This window comes from Cherax quadricarinatus, chromosome 12 (genome assembly GCF_038502225.1).
Source record: "Cherax quadricarinatus isolate ZL_2023a chromosome 12, ASM3850222v1, whole genome shotgun sequence".
Taxonomy (NCBI): Eukaryota; Metazoa; Arthropoda; class Malacostraca; order Decapoda; family Parastacidae; genus Cherax; species Cherax quadricarinatus.
In genome coordinates, this window is record NC_091303.1 from 44972531 (window position 1) to 44990441 (window position 17911).

At 45.8% G+C, this 17911-nt stretch overlaps 1 protein-coding gene across 10 annotated transcripts in view; it reads left to right on the top strand.

Moving 5' to 3' along the window:
* Positions 1 to 17911, top strand: part of LOC128686675 (E3 ubiquitin-protein ligase trim-21) — a 170967-nt gene that overhangs the window by 114070 nt on the left and 38986 nt on the right. For all 10 annotated transcript variants that reach the window (XM_070084327.1, XM_070084334.1, XM_070084335.1 and 7 more), the window contains exon 3: positions 12826 to 13043. In XM_070084327.1, coding sequence (XP_069940428.1) covers positions 12826 to 13043 — 218 coding nt within the window. The remainder of the gene's footprint in view (positions 1 to 12825; positions 13044 to 17911) is intronic.

Genomic DNA, 17911 nt, shown 5'->3' on the forward strand with positions numbered 1-17911 from the left:
TAACTCTTTCAATAGTTTTAGAGCACTCTTACCCCTCGCTCCGATGGTTTCTGACCCTACTGGGACGAAGTTATAGATTGGTGGCAGCCCTTTGTATTTGTTTATTTTCTGAATCTACCTGATACTGGTGGCCCCACCATCGTCGGCTTCAGAGTATGACAAGTAGGTGTCAGCCAACAAAGAGGCACATGTGCCTCTATGTTGCTTATCTGCATACCATCCTTCCAGGGTAGAATGGTGACTCCTGGATGCATTTGGCTTCCATCAGACATCTGTGTCTAAGGTTCCCGTTCTGCTGAGCAACGGGCTGTGGCAAGACTTCACTTGTTGATGTCACTACTCTCCTTATGTATGGCATACTTCACTTCTGACATATGACAGAGGAGACCATGTAGTCCAAATTGATCAGGTGATGCCCTGCCGCAAACGCACCAATGTTAAGTGAGTATAGGGACGGCTAGGCGAAGAACTGCACGAATCCAAATGGCCTGCAGATTGAGCTGAGTGCCCAAGAAGCAATTAATAACAGCTAAAAGGAAATCTCCTGAATATTGTGTTCTCACCACTAGAACATGAGCTTTGTCCTTTCCTTAGGCATTGTTGAGCACTGTGTTGGTGGGTTTATCCATGGTCGGTTTGTCCCAGTGGGACTGTTTGTGCTCTGTGGGGCTGTAGAGTCTGTAGTTCTGTGCCACTGCGTGGCTGCTTCGACGACCATTGGGTTGCGAGCTCCTACAGCACATCTCAAGCGTTCAGGGACAATCTCCTTAACTAGTTTGCTGAAAGTCATTCACAAGGACAGAAATGCAGCTAATGCTACCTGCATTGCCTTGCATACCCTTATACATCCCAGTCGCACTGGAATAGTTATTTTATCCCATTGGTGATCTTCCAGTGACAGATTCAGTGCCTTCCAAAAGATAAATCTCAGGATTGTGTCATATTCATTGAGTGTTGGGTTGTCGAAGGAGGGTGCACTCCTCAAGAAATAAGTTAGTCTTTGCAGAGTTAGGCAGCATGTGAGTAGATACAGGATGTCATGGATATCCAGATCACCTATTCTCTCTTCAATCCTCTTGAGGATTATGTTTATGGCCTGTTGACCCAGCTCTTGGATGGGGTGGTAGCTGAGACTTCAGGAAGGATTGACCGCACAGCTGTAGTTATTTCCTGGCGTGTTGTGATAATTTCACTAATTGTAGGTATTCTAGCAGGGACTCTTCCATACCTGCCAGAGTGCCATCATCCATGTACTAGATACTGAGTTTGCTGTGCATTCTGGAAGTGAGCGCTTTTACTGCCATGCAGAAGAGAGACAGAGCGAGTGAGTCACCCTGCTGAACCCCTTCTAATGAAGTGATTTCATGCTCGCCAAATAAAAGAATTGAAGTTTTGCTGTAGCCAGCTGAAATAAAGGAAAAATGACTGGGAAACTGCTCTCGAACAGGTGGCAGGACATCTCTTTTCACCATATTAAAGGCATTCCTAAAGTCTAGTTTGACTAAAACCTTGTTTTAGGGTAAGTCCTTGATGTAGACCTTTGCTGCATGAGCTGTCGCTTCTCTGCCTTGAGAGCCCCAGAAGCCCATTTGGTGTGGCTGGAGTAAACTGGCAGCTTCTGTGCAAATGTTTTTCACTACTGCTTTAGCAAGGAGACGATGAAGAGTGTTACGAACAGCAATGAGTCTGATTCCCCTATCCTTCTTTTTCAATGCATATAATGAGGCTCTGAAAAAGAAAGATTTAATTTCTTCAGGAATCCGCCCAGCCAGACAGTTGTTGATGAAGGTTGCTAACTCAGAAAGGAGAATTGATGCAGCTGTGCCAAGTACTGGATTTACCATCTTTTTGATGTATTGTGGTTGTACTCCAGTTTAACCTCCTGCACATTCTGCTGAAAATAACATTAATCCCTTATAAATTTCTGAATTTGGCAAAATTAACTGTCCAGTGATAGGAACACCATCAGGGTTGTTGTTAGTCATGCTGATCTCCCTGGTTAGGTGCTTGTTACACTTTTTGGCTTGCATAACTTAAGTAAAAAATCTTGGGTCCTAAAGGGTAAATGACCACTCTAGGACCAGCATGTACCTTCATACAAATTATGAAGCATAAATTTAAATAGTCAATTTATTATAAGGAAAAACACAAAAAACTCACCTATACAAAAATATATATTAATCATTAAGTATATACAACCTACAATCTACTCTACTACAACCAACATTACCACACTCCAGTTCACCTTCAGCTCACTAGCACACTGCTACTAGTGAGTAAAACAAAATATATAAACATTTACAAACAGGTAGGCTCCATGACACACACACACACACACACCTTCTTCTGCTGGTTTGTCTACCAGCAGGCAAAAACACCACATGAGTACTCTCCCAAAACTTAAACAGGCCTCTGCACATTACGGCCTTACAGGTAAACATGAGAGTACTTAAACACAAATAAAACAGCCTATTAAAATTAAGATTAAGATGTTTATTTGGAGATGATACATGATTGTACAGAGGAATATAATAGTTGGGTGTACATGCCAAAAGCCCCTTTGTATGCAGAGCATTTCGGGAAAACTTAAACATTATCTTAAGATTAGGAAGGCAATGATAGTTCATATGGTCATTAGATGAGTTACAGTGAGTGCGAGAGAATTGAATATTCTATCAGGTAATCCTACATGGCTTTGGTAAGTCTAGTAGAGAATTATTACACTATTGAATAAATTTATAAAGATTACAGGATTACAATAGAACAATTTAAAACAATTTACAATATGATATATTACAGTTTAGTACTATGTAAAACAATGAATAACAAAAAAGGCACAATACCGTGACTAGAACGATACACAAATAACCCGCACATTAAAGAGAGAAGCTTACGACAACGTTTCGGTCCGACTTGGACCATTGACAAAGTCACAGTGGTCCAAGTCGGACCGAAACGTCGTCGTAAGCTTCTCTCTTTTATGTGCGGGTTATTTGTGTAAAACAATGAAATTTGGTATTACAGTGGAACAATTTAAGAACAGTTTACATTATGATGTGTTACAATTTAGTACAATTTAAAACAATGAAATTTAGACATGGTGTAAACTTACAAAAAAAAAAAAAAAAAAAAAAAAAACACCTCCACGTTCTTAAACCAATGCCAAACCATGACTTCTGTTAGCCGCCATCCTTCTTGTACTAACCCACAAACACCTCACCTGCTCCTCTCTCCTGGCCACTCTGCCTGACCAGGAATAATACACATCTGGTTTCAGAACATATCCCGGAAAATGACTTTACATATGGAGAGTTTTTTTAAAAACATTTGTACTGCAGCACAATGCATAATATTCTCTCCCCTAGACCACTGGTCTCACTCAGCTAGCTGGACCCAGTCAGGTGCAACTAGTCAAGGAAAAAAAATGGGAATTTAGGAGGCCTGGTCACAGACCGGGCCGCGGGGGCGTTGACCCCCGAAACTCTCTCCAGGTAAACTCCAGGTTAGGTCTGGGGAAACACAAAATTCTCCAAAAATAAGAAAAGTGCATCAAGCACTGTCTTGGTGCAATTTACTTGTACATAGAAAAACACTATAAACATTTCTTACCTTAAAGCTTATCTTTACAATGAGCATTGCTAATTCTGCAGACGTGTGAAACTCGTTTGACGTAAAAGTGATCAGGTTTTACAAGAAATGAGCCCAGTCATGCTTCTTCTCTGTACTCTTAAACAGGAAAGTGACCCATTACAACTCAGTGTTGGCTAAACACTTACATTGATGCTTTTTCTATACATGACATAAAATTAAAGAGCTGACTGGGTTACCTCTGTACATATTAATTACATAAAAGGTATACACAATAATTATATACAAGTAAACTTATTATAAATTGAGAAAGTCTTTCTTTAAACAACATAAGCGTTCATTATCACATAACTCTGCTGCAAAAATAAACATGCACTCTATATAAACAAAGTTCTCACATTAATGACATGATTATTATAAACTGAGAAAATCTGTAAAGAACACTAGCGTCATTATCACACATCTCTACTTTCACATAGGAAATAAGCACTTCATAAGAACTTATAAACAGTCTCCAGAAACAGTGCAAAATTTAGTGTACATATTAATACAAATAGAAAATTACATTATCAACCCTGCGTCTCACAGCAATATGCAATAAGCAAAACTAGCTATGCAAAACACACCATTGGGAGAAATTAGAGAGCATGGGAGGGAAAGTTACAGACTTCAAAACTGAGTAGTTAGTCACATATAAAATTTTTCGGTGGGACTATGACCTTGAAAAAAACACTGGAGTCATCACCATTGACTCCTCAAAAGGTGAGCCTCCCAGACCTTCACTTACACTGTCATTCCAAGGAACCCTGGAGTCACTCCACTTGGTGATCAAAAAAAAAAAAAAAAAAAAAAAAAAAAAAAAAAAAAAAAAAAAAAAAATGGGTCCTGGAGAAACACAACATACAAAATACACTGGATCACTATGCATGACCCAAAAATGGTGAGACTTCACCGTCAACATCGTACCTCTACCTTTGGTCCAACAGTCCATACACCAACATCACACAGGTGAGGCATCACCGCCCACACCTTATGTTAACATACCTTACCTAGGCATGTACTGACGTGACTATCACCAAAAACACATACACTTGGGAAATCTGATACCCCCCCCTCCACCAGCTCACTGAGCTTCAGTCCGCTAGGTGGTCAGAAAGTTATCTATTTACCCACTGCAAAACGAGAGCAGATAAATATCTACACTACATTATGTACAGTACACATGAGACAGTGCATCATCAACCACATTCTCTGTCCCCTTCACATAACGAATCACAAAATTCAGAGGTTGGAGGAACAAAGCCCACCTAGTAAGTCTCTGATTAGGCGGAGGAAACGTAAAGGATTGTCGTCACTATACACAGTTATAGGATGAAATGATCCTGATACATAAACTAAACTGAAATATGTTGCACAGCCAACACTAAGCAAGAGCCTCCTTTTCTCTGGTGGCACAGTTTCTCTGGTGTTTTTTTAAGTTTTGCAGAGAAGTAGCTGACTGGCAATAACTGTCTTGCTATTTCTTGTAGTAATGTAGCACCAACACCAGTATCTCTGGCATGTACTTGTAGAGAAAATGGCAGTACAAAACTGGAACTAGTCCATACAGGAGCACTAGTAAGCAGAGTTTTTACATGTTCAAATGCCCTCTGACACTTCGTGTCCCACACAAATTATCGCTTGGGACTAATAAGGTCTGTGAGTGGAGATATTACCTTTGTCAGATTTGGACAGAACTTTCTGTAAAATGTTACCATGCCCACAAAATACTTAACCTCCTTCAAATTCTTTGGTACAGGGAAATTGTTTGTAGCCTCCACCTTGGCACTCACTGGGGCCACTTTTCCCTGGCCAATTACACATACTAGAAAAGTTACATGGGCTTGTCCAAAAGCACTTCTCACCAAATTAACTGTAAGCTGAGCGTCAGTGAGCCTAGAAAAAAGTTCTCTTAGCTGTTCTGCCCAACAATTACTAAAAATAATAAGGTCATCAACATAACACCTCACTCCAGCCAGGCCACGTATGACTTCCTGCATACTGCGTTGAAAACAGGAGGGAGTATTACGAAGCCAGAATGGAAGAAGCTTGCACTGAAAAAGCCCATCTGGCTTTACAGAAGCAGAAATGTAACTGGCACGTGGGGTTAAAAGTATCTGATAATAACCCCTCGACAGGTCTGATTTACTTACATATTTAGCTCCCCCAATGTATCAGTGATGTCATCCATTCTAGGAAGAGGAAAACAGTCAGCCTTAGTTATTAAATTAACTTTGTGGTAGTCAGTGCACATCCTCATGGTGCCATCTGGTTTGGGAACCATTAAGCAGGGTGATGCTTACTCACTCTCGACCGATATTATTAAATCAAGTAGCTCAACTGTGTGAAAATCGGTTACAATAGAAGGAGATACAATAGGAATAAAGTAACCCAAGTTATTTACATTAATATTAAAGAGAGAATCAGCTTACAATAATAGGTACACCAATGTTAACTATACAAGAAATCACTGTATTGTTTACCTTGACAATTTGTTTCCTGTTGCTCAGGTAGGAGGACTTAAAACCTGAATACAGAGTCTATGCCAACAGCTTGTAGTTTCTTGCATAAAATATTATGGATATCTGTATTGAATGTCTCTCATAGGTATGATGAGGTCACCATACCTATGAGACTCCCTAATGACATTTGAGTTCTCAGGTAGTCTATCAGATTATTCAGGGAGGTATCAGTCAAGTAAGATCCCCAACCTGATTGGTAACTACTTGACAATACATCGCTTTCTCTAGGATTCTGGACATCATACTGAGTATACTAACAGGTCTATAATTGCTGATGTCGGGATGCCAAGCCCATGATGACACTCTTCAGGTCGCTTGTTATATCTAGGCTGGAATATTGCTGCTCACTAACAGCACCTTTCAAGGCAGGTGAAATTGCTGACCTAGAATATGTACAGTGATCCTTCACTGCACACATAACTGTGATAAAACACCTCAGTTACTGGGAATGCTTGAAGTTCCTCAACCTGTACTCCCTAGAACGCAAGCGGGAGAGATACATGATTATATACACTTGATAATCCTAGACGGACTTGTACCAAACTTGCACGTGAAAATCACTCCCTATGAAAGCATAATACTCGGCAGACGATGCAACATCCCCCCAGTGAAAAGCAGGGGCGCAACTAGCACGATAAGAGACAACACAATAAGTGTCAGGGGCCCATGACTGTTCAACTGACTCTCAACATACATCAGGGGGATTACCAATAGACCCCTGGCTGTCTTCAAGCAGGCACTGGACAGGTACCTAAAGTCAGTACCTGACCAACCGAGTTGTGGTTCGTACGTTGGATTACCGGATTACATGCAGCCGGTAGTAACGGCCAGGTTGATCAGGCCCTGATCCACCTTGAGGCCTTTTTACAGACCGGGCCACGGGGGCATTGACCCCCAGAACTCTCTCCAGGTATACTCTGGGTACACTGTTTTTTCTTGAAGACAGGAGTTTCTCTGGCTTCCTTGAACCTTACTGTGATGGTATTGGTTGTGATGGACAAATTTATTATGTGCACAGTGGGGACTGATAGCTAAAAGGCCACATCCTTTAGGAATTTGACTGAGATGTTATGTGGCCGGGTGCTTTTATTTGGGGTTTACCATACGAAATCATAAGACATGGCCTACTAATTGTCAACTGCTCGGGGTGATGCCTTTATTACTGCATTAAGTTTTAAACTTATTGGACTTTGTGTTAAATGTATTCGTTGCAACTGACACTTTACTTACTAATGTTGATACCTTTAATGATCTATTTTAATGTTACTGGAAAATCTAAGGAATCTTGGAATGGGTTCTAGAACTTTGCTCATAGAACGCCGGCACACGAGCATTAAAACTGGAAGCCGATTGGATGAGGTCTTGTGTCATCAACGAAATGAAAATAAAAAGTTGGAGGAAATAAAAAAATCAGATAACCACTTAAAGGTTTTCCTTCCGGGATATCTAACACCGGATATTGAAGAGCCAGCTAGCCAGTAAACACAGCTTGCCTCCCCAGCCAGCCAGCCAGTAAACACAGCTTGCCTCCCCAGCCAGCCAGCCAGTAAACACAGCTTGCCTCCCCAGCCAGCCAGCCAGTAAACACAGCTTGCCTCTCCAGCCAGCCAGTAAACACAGCTTGCCTCGCCAGCCAGCCAGTAAACACAGCTCGCCTCGCCAGCCAGCCAGTAAACACAGCTTGCCTCGCCAGCCAGCCAGTAAACACAGCTTGCCTCGCCAGCCAGCCAGTAAACACAGCTCGCCTCGCCAGCCAGCCAGTAAACACAGCTTGCCTCGCCAGCCAGCCAGTAAACACAGCTTGCCTCGCCAGCCAGCCAGTAAACACAGCTTGCCTCGCCAGCCAGCCAGTAAACACAGCTTGCCTCGCCAGCCAGCCAGTAAACACAGCTCGCCTCGCCAGCCAGCCAGCAAACACAGCTTGCCTCGCCAGCCAGCCAGTAAACACAGCTTGCCTCGCCAGCCAGCCAGTAAACACAGCTTGCCTCGCCAGCCAGCCAGTAAACACAGCTCGCCTCGCCAGCCAGCCAGCAAACACAGCTTGCCTCGCCAGCCAGCCAGTAAACACAGCTTGCCTCGCCAGCCAGCCAGTAAACACAGCTTGCCTCGCCAGCCAGCCAGTAAACACAGCTCGCCTCGCCAGCCAGCCAGCAAACACAGCTTGCCTCGCCAGCCAGCCAGTAAACACAGCTTGCCTCGCCAGCCAGCCAGTAAACACAGCTTGCCTCGCCAGCCAGCCAGTAAACACAGCTTGCCTCCCCAGCCAGCCAGTAAACACAGCTCGCCTCGCCAGCCATCCAGTAAACACAGCTTGCCTCGCCAGCCAGCCAGTAAACACAGCTCGCCTCGCCAGCCAGCCAGCAAACACAGCTTGCCTCGCCAGCCAGCCAGTAAACACAGCTTGCCTCGCCAGCCAGCCAGTAAACACAGCTTGCCTCGCCAGCCAGCCAGTAAACACAGCTTGCCTCGCCAGCCAGCCAGTAAACACAGCTTGCCTCGCCAGCCAGCCAGTAAACACAGCTTGCCTCGCCAGCCAGCCAGTAAACACAGCTTGCCTCGCCAGCCAGCCAGTAAACACAGCTTGCCTCGCCAGCCAGCCAGTAAACACAGCTCGCCTCGCCAGCCATCCAGTAAACACAGCTTGCCTCGCCAGCCAGCCAGTAAACACAGCTTGCCTCGCCAGCCAGCCAGTAAACACAGCTCGCCTCGCCAGCCAGCCAGTAAACACAGCTCGCCTCGCCAGCCAGCCAGTAAACACAGCTCGCCTCGCCAGCCAGCCAGTAAACACAGCTCGCCTCGCCAGCCAGCCAGTAAACACAGCTCGCCTCGCCAGCCAGCCAGTAAACACAGCTCGCCTCGCCAGCCAGCCAGTAAACACAGCTTGCCTCGCCAGCCAGCCAGTAAACACAGCTTGCCTCGCCAGCCAGCCAGTAAACACAGCTTGCCTCGCCAGCCAGCCAGTAAACACAGCTTGCCTCGCCAGCCAGCCAGTAAACACAGCTTGCCTCGCCAGCCAGCCAGTAAACACAGCATGCCTCGCCAGCCAGCCAGTAAACACAGCTTGCCTCGCCAGCCAGCCAGTAAACACAGCTCGCCTCGCCAGCCATCCAGTAAACACAGCTTGCCTCGCCAGCCAGCCAGTAAACACAGCTTGCCTCGCCAGCCAGCCAGTAAACACAGCTCGCCTCGCCAGCCAGCCAGTAAACACAGCTCGCCTCGCCAGCCAGCCAGTAAACACAGCTCGCCTCGCCAGCCAGCCAGTAAACACAGCTCGCCTCGCCAGCCAGCCAGTAAACACAGCTCGCCTCGCCAGCCAGCCAGTAAACACAGCTCGCCTCGCCAGCCAGCCAGTAAACACAGCTTGCCTCGCCAGCCAGCCAGTAAACACAGCTTGCCTCGCCAGCCAGCCAGTAAACACAGCTTGCCTCGCCAGCCAGCCAGCCAGTAAACACAGCTTGCCTCGCCAGCCAGCCAGTAAACACAGCTTGCCTCGCCAGCCAGCCAGTAAACACAGCTTGTCTCGCCAGCCAGCCAGTAAACACAGCTCGCCTCGCCAGCCAGCAAGTAAACACAGCTCGCCTCGCCAGCCAGCAAGTAAACACAGCTTGCCTCGCCAGCCAGCCAGTAAACACAGCTCGCCTCGCCAGCCAGCAAGTAAACACAGCTCGCCTCACCAGCCAGCCAGTAAACACAGCGTGCCACACCAGCCAGCCAGTAAACACAGCTCGCCTCGCCAGCCAGCAAGTAAACACAGCTCGCCTCGCCAGCCAGCCAGTAAACATAGCTCGCCTCGCCAGCCAGCAAGTAAACACAGCTCGCCTCGCCAGCCAGCCAGTAAACACAGCTCGCCTCGCCAGCCAGCCAGTAAACACAGCTCGCCTCGCCAGCCAGCCAGTAAACACAGCTCGACTCGCCAGCCAGCCAGTAAACACAGCTCGCCTCACCAGCCAGCCAGCAAACACAGCTCGCCTCGCCAGCCAGCAAGTACACACAGCTCGCCTCGCCAGCCAGCAAGTACACACAGCTCGCCTCGCCAGCCAGCCAATAAACACAGCTTGCCTCGCCAGCCAGCCAGCCAGCCAGCCAGTAAACACAACTTGCCTTGCCATCCAGCCAGTAAACACAGCTTGCCTCGCCAGCCAGCCAGTAAACACAGCTTGCCTCGCCAGCCAGCCAGTAAACACAGCTTGCCTCGCCAGCCAGCCAGTAAACACAGCTTGTCTCGTCAGCCAGCCAGTAAACACAGCTCGCCTCGCCAGCCAGCCAGTAAACACAGCTTGCCTCGCCAGCCAGCCAGTAAACACAGCTTGCCTCACCAGCCAGCCAGTAAACACAGCTCGCCTCGCCAGCCACCCAGTAAACACAGCTTGCCTCGCCATCCAGCCAGTAAACACAGCTTGCCTCGCTAGCCAGCCAGTAAACACAGTTTGCCTCGCCAGCCAGCCAGTAAACACAGCTCGCCTCGCCAGCCAGCCAGTAAACACAGCTTGCCTCGCCAGCCAGCCAGTAAACACAGTTTGCCTCGCCATCCAGCCAGTAAACACAGCTTGCCTCGCCAGCCAGCCAGTAAACACAGCTTGCCTCGCCAGCCAGCCAGTAAACACAGCTTGTCTCGCCAGCCAGCCAGTAAACGCAGCTCGCCTCGCCAGTGAGCCAATAAACACACCTTGCCTCGCCAGCCAGCCAGTAAACACAACTTGCCTTGCCAGCCAGCCAGTAAACACAGCTTGCCTCGCCAGCCAGCCAGTAAACACAGCTTGCCTCGCCAGCTAGCCAGTAAACACAGCTTGCCTCGCCAGCGAGCCAGTAAACACAGCTTGTCTCGCCAGCCAGCAAGTAAACACAGCTCGCCTCGCCAGCCAGCCAGTAAACACAGCTCGCCTCGCCAGCGAGCCAATAAACACAGCTTGCCTTGCCAGCGAGCCAGTAAACACAATTTGCCTCGCCAACCAGCCAGTAAACACATCTTGACTCGCCAGCCAGCCAGTAAACACAGCTTGCCTCGCCAGCCAGCCAGTAAACACAGCTTGCCTCGCCAGCCAGCCAGTAAACACAGCTCGCCTCGCCAGCCAGCCAGAAACACAGCTTGCCTCGCCAGCCAGCCAGTATACACAGCTTGCCTCGCCAGCCAGCCGGTAAACACAGCTCGCCTCGCCAGCCAGCCAGTAAACACAGCTTGCCTCGCCAGCCAGCCAGTAAACACAGCTTGCCTCGCCAGCCAGCCAGTAAACACAGCTCGCCTCGCCAGCCAGCCAGTAAACACAGCTTGCCTCGCCAGCCAGCCAGTAAACACAGCTTGCCTCGCCAGCCAGCCAGTAAACACAGCTTGCCTCGCCAGCCAGCCAGCCAGTAAACACAGCTTGCCTCGCCAGCCAGCCAGTAAACGCAGCTTGCCTCGCCAGCCAGCCAGTAAACACAGCTCGCCTCGCCAGCCAGCCAGTAAACACAGCTTGCCTCGCCAGCCAGCCAATAAACACAGCTTGCCTCGCCAGCCAGCCAGTAAACACAGCTTGCCTCGCCAGCCAGCCAGTAAACACAGCTCGCCTCGCCAGCCAGCCAGTAAACATAGCTTGCCTCGCCAGCCAGCCAGTAAACACAGCTCGCCTCGCCAGCCAGCCAGTAAACATAGCTTGCCTCGCCAGCCAGCCAGTAATCACAGCTCGCCTCGCCAGCCAGCCAGTAAACACAGCTTGCCTCGCCAGCCAGCCAATAAACACAGCTTGCCTCGCCAGCCAGCCAGTAAACACAGCTTGCCTCGCCAGCCAGCCAGTAAACACAGCTTGCCTCGCCAGCCAGCCAGTAAACACAGCTTGCCTCGCCAGCCAGCCAGTAAACACAGCTTGTCTCGCCAGCCAGCCAGTAAACACAGCTTGCCTCGCCAGCCAGCCAGTAAACACAGCTTGCCTCGCCAGCCAGCCAGTAAACACAGCTTGCCTCGCCAGCCAGCCAGTAAACACAGCTTGCCTCGCCAGCCAGCCAGTAAACACAGCTCGCCTCGTCACGATGCGCTGCTACATGACTGTTGCAGTGATTATTAGTTACAATTATGAAAGTTATTTCAGTGTAAATGAAACTAGGATGAGCTCTTACCTGGAAGTGCTGGTTAAGATTTTGTGAGTACCTCAGTAGTTTATTAAGACAATTTCTGGTGAGAAAAATATATTTACTGCAGACCGGGTTCCCATAAATCGTGAGTTTCTTGAAGCCATACAGTGACTCACCCACTTGCTATATGTACTCTATTAGGTGAGGTGTAGGTAGGTTCCAGTGTCAGGTGAAGTGGTATAAAAGTAAATGCAGGATGTTGGTAGGTCAGGTTGTAGAGTCAGGTGTGGCAGTGACGAAGATAGGTCAACAGATGTTACAATATCATGTACAGACATCTGCCCAAGTGAGTTATGCTAAAAATTTAGTCATGATATATAACGCATTCATTGTTAATACTGTGGGTTCTACATGTCACATGCCGTTCATCCACGTAGCATTTATCACATGATGCTTATAATCTTGCGTAGACCCCAACTTTAATTTTACTGTGATTTAAGATTGATGGGTCTAGCAGGATTACATCTGCTACTTTCTGCTAAGTGCAGAAAATGAATTATGTGAATTTGGTAATAATTTACTTAGTTATAATTGTGTTTTGCTTTACTGATGCTCCTTGTGCTTCTTACAGACTTGCTCAGTGTGCCTGGATGAATTTTGCGAGAAGAGGCTCCCAAAATACCTTACATGTCATCACACTTTCTGTGATGAGTGTATCCACCAGTTGCTCAAGTTTGGCAAGATTGAGTGTCCTCTGTGTCGCAAGATCACTCAAGTTACCTCAGCTGACGTCCTCCAGACCAACAATGATGTTCTGACTATGGCAAACTACGGAAATCTTTTTGTTAAGTGAGTAAATGCTATTTACTATTCTATTTTAGTGTATGTTATAGTGTTATACAAATCAGGGTTGCATCTTGTGATCTTTGTATTCTACAACAACACTTCTTATGCAGGTTCAGTGCTGGTCATGTATCAATATAGGATGTACCATACCTTCTGAGAGAGAGGAATTTTGAATTCTTCCTCGACATCTCATAATGTTCTTTAAATCTAAATAAAATCTTGAAGTAATAATGTTGGTAGAATTACCGACAATATGTAAAGTAAAAGGACACAAGTGCAACTAATGTGACATTTTATTGTGGCAACGTTTCGCTCTCCAGGAGCTTTGTCAAACCGTTACGAACAGTACATGGACACAGAGGGTATACATAGACTCAGAGTGAGGTGCAATACTAGTGGTAGTAGTAGTAGTAGTGACATAAGTTGTAGTAGTACTAGTAATACAATATGGTAGAACAATTAACTCGCACATGAGTAAAAGGATATAAAAGCTATTATTTGGGTAACGTAAAAATAGGTTAGACAAATATTCCTATTGGAGACTGGATAGAGAAGGCCTGTTTCAGTGTTCATTCTCTGTAATGTGCTTTGTGTAGTATTAACAGGAGAGACTATGTGATGGCTGGGTTTACTGTTTTCAGGAGGATTCTTGCTAAGATTTCAGAGATGGTGAAGCTGCCTTTGTTTTGTTTAATTGTATTCGAAACAACGATTAGTGCTGATTCAAGGCACTTGCGTCTGCGGAAATTAGTTTCTTTGATCAGTAATTGGGCGTCCCTGATTTTCATGAGATGATTGGTGGAATTTCGGTGTTGTACACAGGCGTTGTTCAAGTTATCGTTCCTACATGCGTAAATATGGTCATTGAGGCGGATGTCGAGATTTCTTGCTGTTTCACCTACATAAATCTTGTCGCAACCTCCACAGGGTATAGTGTAAACCCCTGCGTTGACTGGTTCGTGGTGCTTGGATTGTGTCCTGGTTAGATCCTTTATTGAAGTGCTGGAAGCGATAGCGACTCTGGTGTTAGCTTGTGAAAGTACTTCAGAAACGTTCAGTTCAACCTGGCTGTTGGGAAGAATTATAACTTTGTTGGAAGTGGTGTTGGTGCGTGGAGAATTAATGATCTGAAGAGCTCTTTTCTTGTAGTCTTTGATGAAAAAAGAAGGAAAATGTAACTGCGTGAAGGTTTGGTGAATGTATGTACATTCCTCGTCAAGAAACTCAGGACTACAAACTCGGTATGCTCTTAGGAAAAACCCGATGATGATGCCTCTTTTGGTCTTAGTATCTTGACTGGAATAGAAGTGTGTTAAATTTTTTTTATTGGTAGGTTTCTGATAAACTTGAAATCTTAGGTTGTTGTCTACTTTGTGAATGAGGACGTCAAAGAAAGGTAGCTTGTCATTGGACTCTTCTTCTAGTGTAAACTGGATCGCCGGTTCAACTGTGTTGAGCCTTGCCTGTAGATTCCGTACATCAAAACGTTTGGGAGTTATTACGAGGACGTCGTCCACGTAACGTAACCAAGTGACGCTTGAAGGGATGATGTTCGGACTCTAGGTGTTCCATGTACAAGTTGGCTAGGACGGCACTGATGGGGGATCCCATTCCCTTGCCGTAGGTTTGTTTGTAGAGCCTGTTATTGAGAGAAAAATAGTTGAAATTAACACAGAGTTCAATCAAATCAACAAAATCTCTGGGAGGTAGAGGAAGATTAAGGTCTTGCCACAATAAAATGTCACATTAGTTGGACTTGTGTCCTTTTACTTTATAAAGTCTTGAAGTACATGCGAAGTCTGGTTTCTTTGAGAACTTGTTCCCAGTTTTCTGAAATTCACAATCAACTGAGAAGACTTCACACTGCTCTTGTTTTACCTAGTATTTCATAGATTCAGAGAATTCATACTTCACCTTCTTTATCTTAAGTTTCCCAGGCAATAGGCCAGAAAGATGAGACCTACGCACTTCATGTGTTGTGTGACTCATCCACAGTAGGGTGTTTAACTAGAGTTTACCTGGAGAGAGTTCCGGGGGTCAACGCCCCCGCGGCCCGGTCTGTGACCAGGACTCCTGGTGGATCAGAGCCTGATCAACCAGGCTGTTACTGCTGGCTGCACGCAATCCAACGTACGAGCCACAGCCCGGCTGGTCAGGCACCGACTTTAGGTGCTTGTCCAGTGCCTGCTTGAAGACAGCCAGGGGTCTATTGGTAATCCCCCTTATGTATGCTGGGAGGCAGTTGAACAGTCTCAGGCCCCTCACACTTATTTTATTGTCTCTTAACGTGCTAGTGACACCCCTGCTTTTTATTGGGGGGGATGTTGCTTCATCTGCCGAGTCTTTTGCTTTCGTAATGAGTGATTTTCGTGTGCAAGTTCGGTACTAGACCCTCTAGGATTTTCCAGGTGTATATAATCATGTATCTCTCCCGCCTGCGTTCCAGGGAATACAGGTTCAGGAACTTCAAGCGCTCCAAGTAATTGAGGTGTTTTATCTCCGTTATGCGCGCCGTGAAGGTTCTCTGTACAGTTTCTAGGTCAGCAATTTCACCTGCCTTGAAAGGTGCTGTTAGTGTGCAGCAATATTCCAGCATAGATAGAACAAGCGACCTGAAGAGTGTCATCATGGGCTTGACATCCCTAGTTCTTAAGGTTCTCATTATCCGTCCTGTCATTTATCTAGCAGATGCGATTGATGCAATGTTATGGTCCTTGAAGGTGAGATCCTCCGACATGATCACTCCCAGGTCTTTAACGTTGGTTTTTTCGCTCTATTTTGTGGAAGGAATTTGTTTTGTACTCTGATGAAGTTTTAATTTCCTAATGTTTATCATATCGGAGTAATTGAAATTTCTCATCGTTGAACTTCATATTGTTTCCTGCAGCCCACTGAAAAATTTGGTTGATGTCTGCCTGGAGCCGTGTAGTGTCTGCAATGGAAGACACTGTCATGCAGATTCGGGTGTCATCTGCAAAGGAAGACACGGTGCTGTGGCTGACATCCTTGTCTATGTCAGATATGAGGATGAGAAACAAGATGGGAGCGAGTACTGTGCCTTGTGGAACAGAGCTTTTCACCGTGGTGCCACAGCATATGTTAGTGACACTGGAGGGAATCTGTTAGTCACTTCCAAGGCCAGAGTAGTGCCTTTGAATCCAAGGGCGCTACTGATGGCACCAAACTATCAGTGTATCTCAGTAAGGTATTGAACCGCCTCAGCCTAACTAAGACCGATATCTAGAGTGACAATGAAGCAATCCCTCAGTCGTTAAGGAATGATATGACTTGGATAGTTTTACGTACAAAATCGGGTGGCTGAGATTAGGGAGATGGAGTCTTATTATCTTTCGTATGATGTCCCTATCAAAGAGATCTCGGCTGATGTTACCTCGTGGGGGTACCTTTCAGCAAATTCCTTGGTAATGAGTTATGGTTGTCTAATGAAAGTGGTTGGTCTTAGCAAAGAAACCACATCATACCAGAACAAACAGACTACTTGAACATTGTAGATACCCCTAAGTTAGCTAGGTACTCTTCGTTGGACAAATTCCTGAAAGTGACACCTCATGTCTTTAAGTTACTTAACCTCGGGAAGGTGGTTAAACTCCGCTGCAGTGTTACTCCAAGACCGACACATTTCTATGGGCAAACTCTCATCCCACTGTCGTTTCAGTTTCCACCCATCTTGGATAAGTATTCTACTCTTTATGGTGGAAGGGGTAACTAATCCCAGAGGATAAAATCAACGAGACATCTATGTCAGTAAACTACGATTAGCAAGGTCACTGCTAGGTTTGAGGTTCATAGTCTTGAGACTTAAGGTGTTTTCTTCGGTATGTCATTCCATAAAAAAAAGTGCCAACCCAGGCATATTACTACTACCAGGAAAATTTTATGATTTATTTCTTTATTTGCCTCCTTATAAAGGATCATTAAATCAAGCACTATGGTCATGGTTCCTTGAAAATTATCCACATAGAAACTGTTATCCGAAAGCTTCTTTAAGTTGACTAAATGATTTCCTCAGATGAACATTTCTTGTGGCTTCAAGGATGAAGATGAAGTAGCTAAACAATACAGGCCTAAAACAATAAGCTTGAACATGACTCTTGAGAGTCATGTTTCTCAGTCAGGGAAGGTTTTACCTGTAAAGAGGAGCTGACCCCTCCCCAACCAGGCTGTATAAAACAATATATATACACAGGTATCGACTGACCAGTGTGTAGACTGATTTAGACTGAAATATATTGACCGATGTGTCTCGATGTGTGGCCTGCTTACAGATGCCAGACTAACAGCTGGCCCTCGGGCAAGATCACTAAAGCCTGAGTTTGAATGATAATTGTGTAATATCTAACAGTGGAACAAGAAATACTTTCTCACATTGAGAACTTCTACATGGAGGGCCTACTTATGTGGTGAGGATCAACTAAGCTACCTCCTGGTATGTATTGATGTACAGGTTCCCTCGTCCAGTATCTGTAAGAGGATTCTTATCATACTTGATTATGCGAGCCACTGAGTCTACATAGATAGAGATGCCATAATTAAAAGTCAAAATTATACTCAAGGAATGAGTATTCATTTTCAAGGAATTCGCTTCTGCCATTATGGAGAGCACATGAAACAAAACTTGAGATAATGCTATATTTCATCTTAGTTTCATGGTATTAGGAGTGAAGACAATCGTGTGGGAAGGTTTGCATTAGATTATGAAACAGTCCATGGTCAGATTTGCATTGCAGAACATTGAAGAAAGGAAGAGGGCCGTCTGCCTCCTCTTTGAGGATGAACTGAATGGTGGGCTCGCCTTGTTTGAGCTTATGTTGGAAAGCAGGGACATCTTCCGTGTATTATGATGAGTATGT